This window comes from Saccoglossus kowalevskii, chromosome 3, assembly GCF_978046115.1.
Source record: "Saccoglossus kowalevskii chromosome 3, keSacKowa6.1, whole genome shotgun sequence".
NCBI classification, from domain to species: domain Eukaryota; kingdom Metazoa; phylum Hemichordata; class Enteropneusta; family Harrimaniidae; genus Saccoglossus; species Saccoglossus kowalevskii.
The window spans coordinates 1,867,681-1,882,599 of NC_140643.1; the positions used below are offsets into that span (position 1 = coordinate 1,867,681).

General features: G+C 36.8%; 1 protein-coding gene across 2 annotated transcripts in view; it reads left to right on the plus strand.

Annotated features, from left to right (window-relative positions):
- LOC102804505 (ubiquitin-like protein 4A) overlaps positions 1-14,919 on the plus strand; it is a 48,383-nt gene that overhangs the window by 18,715 nt on the left and 14,749 nt on the right. For both annotated transcript variants that reach the window (XM_006825306.3, XM_085496684.1), the window contains exons 2-3: positions 3,187-3,292; positions 3,626-3,783. In XM_006825306.3, coding sequence (XP_006825369.1) covers positions 3,187-3,292; positions 3,626-3,783 — 264 coding nt within the window. The remainder of the gene's footprint in view (positions 1-3,186; positions 3,293-3,625; positions 3,784-14,919) is intronic.

The following is a 14,919-nucleotide window of genomic DNA, read 5'->3' on the forward strand; positions in this document are numbered from 1 at the left end:
TTTTGATGTGGAAAATAGTCTTCCTACTGGCCCTTGCCTCAGGTAGGTGCCGGTCAGAGCTAGGCGCGCGCCGTCCTTCGCAGACGGTTGTGCCACTTTTATGGACGATCAAGTTGTACTAAAGACACGAATCAGGTTTCTTGCCAAGAACCAAATCCCAGGACACAATCCTCAACCGATCGTCATCCCCTGGCTGGGAAATATTGTCAGTCCAGAGGATCAGGAGGAATTGCTTCTCTGCCCGGTCCGAGCGCTGAGTTGCCATGAGAACCGTACCAGGTTTTCTAGACGGGGAACCAAACACATGTTTTTGTGTTACGGCCCTGGCAAACAGGATAAGCCAGCTTCCCCGACTTCCATCTCCAGGTGGATTTACTGCGACTGTACTGGAGGTCTATAATACACTATCCTCCTCAACACAGACCTTGCAGAGACACCAAGTACGAGAACATGAGGTCCGTGCGATTGCTAACTCACTAGCGCTAGCGTCAGGTGCCCCCTCAAACACATTCTGAGGGCAGGCTTCTGGAGAACGCGGAACCTCTTCATCAACTACTACCTAAGAGACACCCAATCTATTGGTGGGTAATTGAACGTAGTGAATTTAGGCGAGGGTTCTCCGAACCCGCCTATTCACATAGTTCATACCCACCATAGACTCCAGGTCGCCCCCAACCTCCCCACTTTTTCCGTCGCGTTGGTCTAAGTCTTTGAGGCGGAGAGAAAGGAACCAAAGTGATGGACGGCTGCCTGTGGCGCTGCCAGGTGGCCTCGGTCACGTGGGTTCGTGACGTAAGGGGTAAAAGAATCTTGAGGTCATGGGGCTTCCCCTGACCTGGATTCTATCTCTCCGTCACCGGCAGAATCGCTGATTAATGCCTACAGTTCAAAATAGTCATTTTAACTGACCGGAGTCTATGGTGGGTATGAACTATGTGAATAGGCAGGTTCAGAGAACCCTCGCCTAATTTTGTTTGAGTTTTTATGTTATCAGTACTTGTTATCAGTGTTGCCGCAATCGCAGATGATCTCCGTCATCACAGCCTTTCAGTTAGCGAGCAGATTTGACCTGAAAAAAATCATTCCCCCACAACACTGCAGATGTTCGGCAAGATTATTACTTAGTCGATAAAAATCCATCGGTTAGCACATCGATTACGAATTTCCATGATGGAAAGCTTAGTACAAGGCTTTTTCGTCGCTGGTCCACAGGGTTGCATCGACCGTGTGTCCACCATTTATTCTATTATGTCATTTAAGTGAACCACCCTATGGTAAATTGACTTTTTTGATTGGTCGGGCGATTGACCTCGTGTCACATTTTCATTATACCGGATTCGGTAAAAAACAGAGTTAAGCGGTCATGTACGTTCTATAAACCTAACCTTGCACACATAATCTTGTACTGAGGTTTTTTTTTTCCCCAAGAAAGACGTTCCTTTTCATTTAACCCCCAGTTAACTCTTCGCATCCATGGTATTTGTGAGAGTTGAAAGATTTTTTGAACAAATGACAAGTAACTATATTGATTTGCGTCAAGCTGGGTGGCCCGAATTTAAATATCAGTGCATGAACTCTGGAGGTCATTGCCCAATGCCGCACGTAGATTCAAACGCATGGTTAAAAAAAACTAATTATCATGAAAGCAATACATTACGAAGTTGAAATATTCAGAGCCGGTACAATATTGTAAACAAATTTGCGTAATGAGAAAAGCAGTGCACTAAGTAAATGACGTTGATATATTCAAAGCCAGTACAGAATTGCATACAAGTTGCGTAATTACAGTACTTTCGGATATAATAACAATTTTACTAGATTGACGCGCGGGCACGAAAGAAAACGGTTGCTAAGGTAACGCGCCAGTTCAGCGGGTGACTTGGGGTCAAACTTCGGTCAACACACACTTGATGTCAGCATCGCCGCGCAGCAAGTTTCGCAAAGAAGTACTTGAAGTTCAAAATGATGTCGCTGATCACTGAGTTGTTGCAGCGTGTGTTGTGTCATGTTCGTGATGCACCACGTTTCGACTTTGGCTTGCTTTTCCTTTTTAGTGCATGTTCTTGTTCACGTAAAATGTGACCTCTCACGAATGTATTGAAACACTTTGAATTTATACTTTGCATGATTATATTTGGTCAACGCGAAACATTATTTTTTCTAAAAATTTTTGAGATCATTTTTATCAACGCAGGGTTATTTTTCCAGACAAGATGGGCTTCGTAATAACTGCCATAGCATCGCCCGGGCGATGCCTAGAAAAATAAAAAAAAGGCAGTGCAGCCAGACGGCTACTTTGTAGCCATGTGTTCATTGTTTGTTTGTGTACAGAGTGACCTTTGCCATATTTCACTGTTTCATTTCAAGTGTAACGTGGTGCGTGGTCCTTGACGCAGTGCGTGTTCTCTGCCCGACTACACGCCATGAATGTCGCTAGCCATGAGTCTCAGAGGCACTAAAAAAACGTCCTGTAATCGTGTTCATTGGAAAACAAAACAAATCACTAATAAATTTATGAAAACAGCTCCTTTTTGAATCGATCTAAAAGTACTCTTCTAATTCGCGCACCAAAAACCAATAATTTCCGTTTTTAAGCTATTAATATGTGCACTTGAAAAAATAATTATTTTTACTACCGCGAATTAATCAAGTTTTTACGGTAGTAGCGATAATCCTTGGACATGTGTTGGATAGTGGAAGTGTTTTTTAATGTGTGAATTAGTAACAAACATTGAATAATAAATGCTCTTTGTTCTTATTTGTTTAGATTCTGTTTTAAATTTATTGACAATCACGTATAAATGAAAGGTCAAAATTGTAATAATTCATCTGCAAGGAGAACGCAAATAATAAAATGCACGAATTAGACAAAATTTGCTTTCACGCACAAATTACATTTCATGAAAATTTCCCGCCCTACAGTATGTTACCGATAATTCACCTTATTTGTAGATAACTTGTTGTTTGCTGCTAGATTAACATTATAATCTTTGAGTAAACGGTGGAAATGATCATGAAACCTTTGATCTTAAACCAGTTGTAACGCCTTTTATACCTCCATGTATAGAGTTAGTTCCATTCATAAGAAAAAAGTTTATTTTCCTTTGGAAATGACTAAGCTTGGGTTCATGAATGTCTTGCACTTATTTGCAGCTCAATTATTCTTGCATATACAATTACTTACAGGTTTCAAGCACAGATACTGTTTTGTTTGTTAAACAGTGTATAGCAGTTCAGTTCAATGTGCCAGTGCTGCAACAGACATTGGTATTTAGAGGCAAGACATTAGCAGGTACATGTAAGCTACAATGTTATCTTCATGCATTATACAATGTACTTATAAATTATTTTCTTAGTAGACTGCTTCATGATTACTATTGGGTGATCTAGAATGTCATTGATTATATGGTACTGTTTTGGTATTGGTATACATGTATACAATATACAACAACTTGGTTAAGACAAATAACCTACATGTACAATCACAACTATAATTAATTGACCAAACATTCCAATTCACAACAGCCATGGTATAAATTAGATATATCATGGTAACTTGATGGTTATGGCACATAGACCACTTTTGCCACACTCGTGAATTTATATGATTCTATTTCTTGTACAGATGATCAATGTCTCAGTTATTATGACATTGAACCAGACACTAAAATACATCTAGTTATTAAGAAATGTGTTACACAGCTATGGGATCAGCTCAAGCCTATACTAAGAAAACATTTTAAAGCTGGAGATATGGATAAAGTTATTGACCATTTTAAACAGGTATTTAAGCTATGAGCATTTTCTTAAGTTTAAAACATTTTGGTAAAAATAGCTATTAGGAGGTGAAGTGCATACTGAGTACGGACAGGAAGATTTTGCCGTACAGTTTACTGAGGCTAAATATTTTTTGACATTGCAACTAGTAGCTTCGCGGTGAGTGGCTTTCACGGTAAGTAGGTTTTGTATCTGGTGGGTTCCGCGAGGAGTAGGGCTTTGTCTCAGTAACTGGTCCTTTCATCTTTGTTGAGAATTGCAGTTTTATTGTTTCTTTAACAACTAGTGTTATTTTGGGAATACCATATTGGCAAGAGTTCCAAAATAAGACCCATACTCTGATAATGCCTCTAGTTTCAAAGACCAATAAACATTACCATTATGATCTTATTGGTGTTGCAAAGGATAGTTGAATATTGTTTATTGAAATTAATAATAATCCCCATTACCGTTTTCCAATATAGTTAAATTGAAGTACGTAACAAACTGTATAACTCAGTCTCAACAATGAAATAAAGGAATGTATATGTATATTTACATTATTACTAATGCATTGCAATTCAAATTGAAAGAAATTGCAATATAAAATATTCCATCAGTAATACTTCTCAAAGGCATATTTCGCGGTCAGTTTTATTTATGAAAATATTTGTTTATAATTTTATACACTTGCTTGGCAATACACACCCCAATTAGATATAATGTGTACATATTTTAATAAATAAAGATATACTAACAAAAATGAAATATTAATTATTTCATATTTTATTATATAACCTGCACAAAAGTAATCAATATTTTTCCTTGCTAGAATGATGTGTAACTTCATACGGGAATCCTGATAAAGTTCACAACTGTTGATTTAGCAATATTAGGGATTGTCAACTTCCTGTGAATTTGATTACCTATCGTTTTGGGGTTCAAGTGCTGCCAGTTAAAGCGCACGTACCTAAACGGCCATCCCCCAGCAAATAATTAAGCAAAGGCATCTTCGATATTGAAATCAAGAAACTTGTGTTTTTACACAATCTGGGAAGTTCAAAATACTAAATGAAGTACAGGACGACGAAGCTGAAATATCCAAGAACCAACACATACCAAAAATCTGTTTAGTATAAGGTAGTAACAACTTGTCAATAATTATGGGATTATTTGTAAGCATGAGATTGTTATGTGAACTCCGTTCATTGATGGAATACTGTGCGATGACGCTATTTTCAGGGCCTAACTGACTCAGACTCCTGTATTGACTATGTCCCGGGCTGTTTTCTAGTAACAACCTACTTACTTGTCAGTGTCTGACTGTTATATACAACCCAGAACACGTCAGAATAGTAAAATCAAAGAAAGCTTAGAAAGAACTTCCGTGTGCTGAGAGTATTGAAGACACATTAAAAATTAATTCAAAATTACTTGTACATGAGATATTGATTGAAAAGCTGAAAACTAATTATGTAAATCAGGTAACTAATGTGAACAGAACAGAACAAAAAAAATATGAATTATTATACTAATTAGAGAATTAATATGAACAAATTTTAACCCAAAATTAATCTTGCCTGTCTATTGTCCTAGAGCATTTATGCACTAAATTTTATTCAAATATGATGATCAGTAATTGAGATATCAGTGTTAATTAATTATATTAATTAGATGATTAATAAGCATAAATATTTACCAAAAACTAATTTGGTTTCTGCATAGTTCTCTTTAAAAGTTTCATTAAAATCCAATTTGTGGTTCTTTATATATCAGTGGAACATGCAAATTAGGTAATTAATATCCAATTAAAACTAATCAGGTCTCTGCATAATCCTAGAAGATCTATGTAGCAAGTCTCATTCAAATATGATGATTACTACTTGATATATCAAAAGCTGAAAATTAATTAATTATGCAAATTAGGTAATTAATATGTACTCATATTACCCTAAAAACTATCGGGTCTGCGCAGTGTCCTATGACATCTATGTACCAAGTGTCATTGAAATGTAATGATTACTACTTGAAATATCAAAAGCTGAAAATTAATTAATTATGCAAATTAGCTAATTAATATATACTGATATTACCCTAAAACTATCAGGTCTGTGCAGTGTCCTATGACATCTATGTACCAAATTTCATTGAAATGTGATGATTACTACTCGAAATATCAAAAGCTGAAAATTAATTAATTATGCTAATTAGGTAATTAATATGTACTTGTATTACCCTAAAAACTATCAGGTCTATGCAGTGTCCTATGACATCTATGTACCAAGTGTCATTGAAATGTGATGATTACTACTTGAAATATCAAAAGCTGAAAATTAATTAATTATGCAAATTAGCTAATTAATATTGGACAGATTTTTACCCAAAACTAATCAAATCTGCGCATTAGTTTGGAGCATCTGTGTGCCAAGTTTAATCAAAATCCAATGAGTGGTTCTTTAGATATCAGTGGAACAGTCATGGAACAGCTAAAAATCAGCCAATTATCATGCAAATTAGGTTATTAATATGCATGGATTTTTACCAAAACCTAATCAAATCTGCGCATTGGCGGACACACACACACATACACACACACACATACAATCTGATTAAAATCTGATGTAGTGTACGGGCTTTAATTTTTTTGGCTATAAACTTATTTTAATTTTATCACTTTTGTTATTAATGCATTTTTATTTTACTTTGATTTTCATTTTGTGATTTTTTTTTTATTCCGCCCTACATACATCTGATCCGACGCCTATGTAAGTCCCGTTCAAATCTCGCGTAAGTAACAGCCAATCACAGCCCCCCTTTTATACAGGCTGTCGGTTGCTTACTTTTCAGTGTAGCTATACTCCACGGGCAATCTTTCTGTACATTATATTTTTCCCACTTGAATAAACCATTAATAGAAAATTGCTAGTATATTTTTATATTACAGAAGAAATTCCACAGCATTTTACAATTTTTGTCATTACATTGAATATTTTTTTCACTTCCAACAAATGTGTACACTTCCTGATACATCTTCGCCAGCCAAGGTTCGTTTATTCAGTCATCGCTTCAATTTTACATCAAACACTGAGCATAATTATCTAGAATGGAAGCAAAAACATAAGTAAATCGTAATGATTAGAACACTGTAAACAGCTATAGTAAACAATACAAACTGATTTTAAATTGTATAACGGTCACCGGCCCACGGCATCGACGCAGAAAATTGGAGCAATAACAAATTTTTTGATCAATTGCGATGTGTTCCAAATAATTTTTTTTTATTCCAGTCCAAATCAGCTCAATTACTTTAATAAAGAGTTGTTATTGTATAATATACAAAATGTTGATACATTTTGATGAATATTTACAGCTATGGCTTCAATACCGTAGACGATTTTGTCCCGATCGTCAACAAAACATCATCGGTCTCCAGGTCAAGCGATTGGAAAAAGACACCGGTGTTCGGTCGAACCGGTGGAAACAAAATCGTCACTCCCAGAATAACTATGCAAAATAACGATCTAAACTCGAACCATTCGATCCACAATATAAACATAAAAAAATGACTTTCGTTGCATTTGACAATGATAAACTTACCGAAAAGCCGTGTTTTTCTCGGTCGCTAACGTCGGTATAATCCGCCATTTTATTTGGGTGTGTTTGCCACCCGACTCCGCCCGGTGACGTCATAATGTGCGTTATAGAAGGAGGTCTGTGATTCGTTGACTAAAATTGTCGACAGTGGGTCTCGTTGTAATCTCGTTATATAGGCATCGGGTCAGATGTATGTAGGGCGTAGTTAAAAAAAAAATCACAAAATCAAAATCAAAATTAAAATCAAGTAAAATAATAAAATAAAAAGGCAGTAATAACAAAAGTAATAAAAAATAAAATTAAAATAAGTTTATAGCCAAAATAATTAAAGCCCGTACACTACATCAGATTTTAATCAGATTGACACACATACAGACACACTAACTGCAAAGACTCCCTTTTTGTGCTTCGCACACGGGAGTCAAAAAGTCAGCAAATGTCAGTTGCTCGTGTGGTCAGAGCTAGCCACAGAACCAAAACAATCTGTCAGCCTTCGTCGTCCACAGCATCGATATGATTTTATAGTGCATAGAAATGAACACTAAATGCAGTTATCCCAGTCAGCAATCGAATTATCAATCTTCACGAGTGATGTGACTGGTATTTCCACCTATTTGCTTAAGGTAGCAGGATAGTTTTTTTGCATGAAAAATGTAAACACCTATAATCGGAATAAATTTTACAAGAAACCATACAATCTATATATGTTTGGAAAGCTCTTGACTTGTATTTTCCTATTATTAATATTTTGTGAACATTGTGTTTGTTTTAGCGTCACGTGATTCTGAAAATCAGCGGGGCTGATAATTTAACTAACGTGAATACAATTTTAATTGTCATCTCTACAGTCATTCATGCGATCAAAAACTTTACACTGTTTTGAAGTAAAGGATATGAAGTTTAAATCCGTATTTCTTTTTTTTGCATTAAGTTTTTTTTTCTTTCCGAAAATCACAAATTTCCATCACGTTTTTTGGTGTTAAAGTTAGAGTATACCGTTGGTTTGCGCGAGGTTTGTGAAAAAACGCAATAGAATTTTGCAAATATGCAAATACGGATATGAAGCCAACATATCAAAGAGTAAGAAAAGCTAAACGGCGACATCGTAGCGCTATTCACTGAAACGCCATTTAAAATTAGGTCAACGGTAATTGCCAAAAAACGAACACCGAGAAATCGGCACTTTTATGATTTCAAACTTCAATCAACGTTAACTCCCGTTTCAGCAGCAAAATTTACATGGGCTAATTGTAAATAAAATGCTTTGAAAGTTGTTTTCGAGAAAAATCATGAACCGACATTTATATCTGTGAAAAACTTTTTTGGCCGTTTTCTTTCATGCTGTGGAGTTTTGTGACGGTCTGTGCTGATAACGAACGGTGACGTCATTCATTAGAGCTTGGATTATGCAAAGTGGGCGGTTCTGTTTGCGAGTAACAAACAATACAGAGACTACACTTGGCAGTTGAAGTGTTTGCAAATACAGTGTATTTATTTTTGGGCCGTAGTGTTTGTAAACTTATTAGTTCAAGCATGCCACGCGTTTCGGAGTCTCCTGGAGGCAGCTCGTACATACTGGCAAAAGGGCGGACCCGTTACTGGTTGAGGTAACCCCTAATAGCTTGACAGTTTCACCAGAGCGCACGTCCCTTTCCAATCGCTCGCATTCCAATGGCAGCCTTTTTATTTATTTAGAAAACTGCTCCCTTCTTTCGAGATGACGGGAAGCTAGGCTGGCTCAGTTTCGATCGAATACAACTGCCTAGACCGTGACGCCTGCGCTCCACTATTGAGATATTGCCTACTTTGCAAAATTGACAAATCTCTTTTTCTAGGGCGCCATTCAACAGTGACATGTCAACGAGTCGAATCTCGCCGTCTTCAAACGATCGGCCATGACATTCACTCTCACTTTCTTCTTCTACGTCGGAAGTTAACAATATTTTCCTGCGAGATACAGACATCTCTCGAACGTTTTGAACAGGAGTATCACCCACTATATCGAAGTCTGATTCATCGGACTCCCAGTGTCACGGTAAAACTTTCTTCGCCCACTTCATGGCTGACACTGGTTTCGACGGGGAAATCCGTTCTGTACGAACCCAGCATCGTCTCTTTCACAATCTTTTTTGACAGGAGTGATCATTCTTTTGATGTTTTTCTTCTTTCTTCCTCGCTTTCTTTTTCTTGGAAATTTTCGCGTGCTTACTATCTCGTCCATAATTAGTGAATGACAACTAAACTAAAGAATTACTGATAATAATTGTAAAATGTGACCCAGTGATGTATGCCGGCATGTAGCATTTCCTGTGCTATTAAAAATCAAACCCCGTGTAACCTCAGGTCTTATACTTGTAGATGAATCTCTTAAAAATTTAATTGTAACCGGACTCACAGTTATCATCTATAAAAACTACCTAGATTTTAGATGATCCTTTTATTTTTTACCGAAGTCGTACGAAAAAGTCAACCCTTGCCTTGCGTGAAACACTGGTCCACTATCCGATGTCAAGACGTCGGTGGGGGGGGGGGGGACGCTACTATTTCATTGCCGTGCATTTTGTTCGCATGAGTACATTAGATAAAACAACCAAGTATTTATCAGACAGATTTAGTACATATAACATAATTTACGAATTTAGAAAAACCTAAGCATGCAAGTATGCCTACTTGGTGAAAACTCCTCTGAAAAATGGATTATATAAATCAGGTCCAAGCATATTCTTATCATTGATCAACCCTTACATGTAGTTTGTGGCCTGAATTAACATGCAATGCATAGCCACCACAGATGGCCGTATTTTATTGTTTGCAACCATATTTTGTAAAAGGGAGCCCCCTCCCAATGTAACTGCATTACTTCTGGACTAAGAAAGTAACGCCGTGGTCAGACACTTTTCAATGACAAAGCCAAGAAAAAAATATTACAGAAATTTTTTTGTAAGTTTTTATTCTGTTAACATATAATTACATTGAAGTGGTACATTCATGTACTTTTTTGATTATTCAAAATTTGTTGTTTCTAAAGCGATTGTTTTGTCTTTGATGTACTTCCTGTCTAGAAAGGCAGCAGTGCACACATCTTATCAGCTGTGTGTAAACTACAAACAGATATCTTATCAGTTGTTTGTAAATAGCAAATAAAGAAAGTGGCCCAACTTAAAACTATTTACCCTCAGTTCAGTTATGTTTGTAAACCATGCATATTAATGAGATGCACTAGTTGGGTGTACACTGGATAAACAAAAACTTGGCCATTTGTTTGCACACTAGAAAAAAATCAGTTTACTTGTACAAGATATTTTTTTTCAATAAAATAAATACACCCATGTATGTAGCATGCCTTCGGGAGCTATTCGTGTGATTTTCAAAAAAAAATGTGAAAAGTGCCCAAAAAAACTATTCTGCTACCTTAAAGCGCGGCTCCGCAATCCCAGGAATTGCACCAGTGCATCATGGGAAATGTAATTTGCATGGTCCGCCCAGTTGTTTACTTGGTACACAGCTGTTATCATTTCAACTGAAGGCGTTAATTCGGTAAGCTAACATCATGCATTACGCTATTATCTGATTTGAAAGGACTTGCTGAATCCCGTTGTTCGACGTTCACTGGGCCTACGCACTCTTTTGAAAGCCGTTTTCTGTGTTTGTTTCGCTCGTGGTCGACTGTAAAGCACAATTTCTGTAAATGGCGTTACGGCATTGTAAAGTTCTCTCTGAATTGAGCTCATGCCTTTGCTTTCTTGCTATTGTACTAATATGTTACAAGTGCGACCTTTTTATACAATGTATTTATTCATTCACTCGTACGTTACGAGTGCGACGTATTCATACTACGTACTGTGCTATGTTGCCGTGGGTTTATTTATAAATATAATTAGTACGTAGTTGCAACAAGCCAGTTATTATTAAAAATCTAAATAGGCAAAGTTATGAGTAAATCAATATAGATACATCGAACATGCAACGTGTGGATCATGAATAAATAGTTATAAGTAAACTTTTGGCAAAAATCCGTTGCCGAAAAGTCGGGGTGGTAAATGGTGACCGAAACTTTCATTCACCACTTCTAACTTGAACAGATCAAAACAACATGGTAATTGTTGCCATTGCTTCCGCAAAATGGCTGGCACAATAAAACAATGGACTACTCTGTTATATTAAGGTAGCGAGAAGGGAAATTTTCACTTTTTTCTTGATTTTTCAAAAATTTATAAAACGGTTACTTTAGACCTTGATACATCACCCCAGGTTTACAAAAGATCGAAATTGCGAAATAACGCTGCTCAAATTTGTGTTTTAAAACACTAGCAGAAAAGACTACAACTGCCGTTTCGTGGATATTTGCATAGTGTTTATCTTTGGAAGGAATTAAATGATAACATCTTATCTGTATACTCTGTTGTTGACGATTCTGATATAACGGGTGATAAGCTTCCAGTTGCAAACAATGCGTGTTTATCTAACGTCCATTGTCAGCATTATTGTCAGTCGAGACTTCGTCGGAGAAACATGGTGATACAGTACTCATTTCGCCCAACCTTCCGCTTTTACATCGACCGCTTATCGCTTAATTTCCGACCACGCGGCCTTGTCCGACCGGAAACCGACCGCATTTTAATCGCATTTTTTTTTTCGCTCGCTCGCTCATTGAAAACATTGACCGCTCGCCCAAACACTGAAAACTGGCACATGGGTGGTCGAAATGGTGGTTTTGATAGTAAAGTGTGAACATACAACTAGTATTAACTATTATTACATTCTGAACGACACTTCAAATCTAATAGCTGTATTACACTTGTATCCTGAAAGCAACTGAACTGGGACCTCTTGTTACGTGTTTTGGGTGCTTGTTCTAGATGTAATATTTTTATTTTTATTTTAATGAGACAGTTACGTGAAAAAAGCCTAGGTAACTCCTTTTGACAGAGCAGAGAAACGAGGAAATGTTAGTGATTAATTCCAAAAATAACGATATCGAATCCACATCGGTCCACGTCTGGTAAAATTTGACATTCAATTTTTAAAATTAAGTCACGATCATTGAATGAGCTCGGTCTATACCGTATACGTACCGCAAAAGTGTTCCCACAAAAAATATTTTCGACTAAAAACGACCACATGCCCTGAAAAAATCGAACAGAGCTTGACATGTATGAATAATTTATTGGGCTTAAAAGAAAAACGTGTCAAATTTAGTTATAGCCATAACTATTTGGTGGCCAGTCGATGAACAATTCAAAGTCCTTCAGGGCTGAAAATCATCGACGCTACTCTGGTTTACTTTATTTCACAACTTGCAGAGAAAACTGATTCGCGTGAGCTCTAATGTATCTTAGCCTAGTATTTTCTTTTTGAACTAAGGTCAAATTCCATCAGTTTGTCAAAATATATGTTTTTCAGCGAATAATTTTGAAGCCTGTCACAGCACAAACAACTATGTGAATCGACGCCGGTGATTGGATTGTACGACGACCCTTCAATTAGCGTCAAATATGCTTTGTTACAACATCATTGATTGGCTGAGAGTCACCTGATCGGAGCACGAACTGGGTCACAGAACCATATTTGTCCGTATTATCAACAGGACTTTGCAAAATAACCACACCCACATTTTCAATCATTTTTAGCGCGGAACTTGCCAACAAATGTAAAAAAAATCGTGAATTTCATGGATTTGAATAAAATAAAGCAAGCGATTGATAAGGATGATTATTAATATTTTCCCCGATGCTCTTCGAATTTTTATTTTTTTTATTTCAAGGAAAGAAATGGCTAGCTGAAGTTGCATCGTCTTCAATGCGGTTGTTTCACCGCGAACAACTCTAGCTCTGTTTTGGGCATGGTTTAGTTTTACGATGTAAAATAAAATATAGATTAAAATAATAATACTTGATTAATTATTTGGGGTTTCAGCCCACAAATTACGGACATGATCTCCATGAATTACGGTCAATGTTTGTCTTCTCTCGGCTGATTGTCACGGTGTTGATCGACGCCCTTCCTAAACTCAGTATGGAGAAACCAACGGGGATCGACATTCCAAACAAACAATCGAAATTATCAACGAAAGACGAGATTTTTCTAGATATTTACAAACATACTGTCATGACAAACATATGTAAAATTAACAAATACACAAAGAGGTGTAATATTAGGTTTTATTTTAGGCTTAGAAATATTTTCTTTCACTCAGCCCATGCATGTAACTGCCATTTAGCTTTAAGGTCCTTCAGCATCGGGGGGAAACAACAATAATTATACAAAACACATTGCGAAGACTCAACAATCAGGAAAGAAACCCCAGACAACCATGTCGTACTTGTGTTGAAATACATTTTGTATTTCACGTCAGAATATTGTTTAAAATAAAATATTCAGTCCAAGCCAAATCGAGGTCAAAGGGTCAGGTTGCGTGCATATAATTATATATAGTTAAAACAAAAAGTATTTGAACTTTTGTCAGCTGTTCAACATCTATAAAAACCAGAAAGACAATTATAAGACAATGTAAACCTCGGAAATTATTCTGTTAGTCCGAATTTTAAATGCGCGCGAGCGAGCAGGTGGGCGGTGATATTTCGGGGTTTGCGCGGTCAAAAATAAAGCGGAAATTGTCCAGTCGAATTCAACAAGCGGTCGCAAAAGCGAGAGAAAAGGTGATTGGAAAGCGGAAGCGGGCGGGAGGTTGTGCGAAAGGAGTACTGTAACTTTGCACAACTTTCTTTCAAATCGTTTTATTTTCCAAGTCAATATTCTATTTTACTAATACATTTTATCTCTAACGCAATGGCAAAGAAAAGAAAGAAAGCGTTGACAGACGAGGCTGACACAGCAATTTTTTTTCAAACATCGGCCATTTTGTTTCACCATGAAAACCGTTTTATTAGATGTCTTATCTGAGACACTTGAAGGATTAGCTTGTTTGTAAACTGTCAGCGTGTACAGTGGGACAGTAATGTTTGTCAGAGGATTATCCCTCGTTGTTCGTTTGCATAACAATGGAAAACCTGAACGTTCCTGGAGTACGGACTCAAATGCCAGCAGTTTTCTTCATTTTTCGCGCTCGAGCTTGAAATTATTCATTATCTGACACTCTTTATGAGTTCTATGATATCAGTGGTTAATATGTTTGGCCATTTTTAGTGTATATTTATAATAATGCAGCAAATCTACAGTGTTTTATTAACCAAAACTGTTTTTCGCGTTTTTCTCGAGTTGAAGTTTTGATCGAGAACGACTCATTGGGACCGCCGCCAAATCAAGTGCGTTCGGACTTGGACATTCAAACTTGCAGTTATCGTTCAAAAGATAATGATGGTGCGAAATATGTCTGGGTTTTTAAAGAAAATGCTTTGTCACAGAATAATAGTCTGTTAAAGGTGCCAAGTATGAAATAATTTGGGGACAAAAAAACAAACCTGCATAGAAATCAGAATAATAGGTCTTTTGATTATCGGAGACGCATTTCAATGGACTTGATTACGGACAATGCATAACTTAAATTTCACCAGGAAATTCGACAGTGTGCTCTCGCAATCGCGTACTTAGTCATTTTTACAAGGTTCG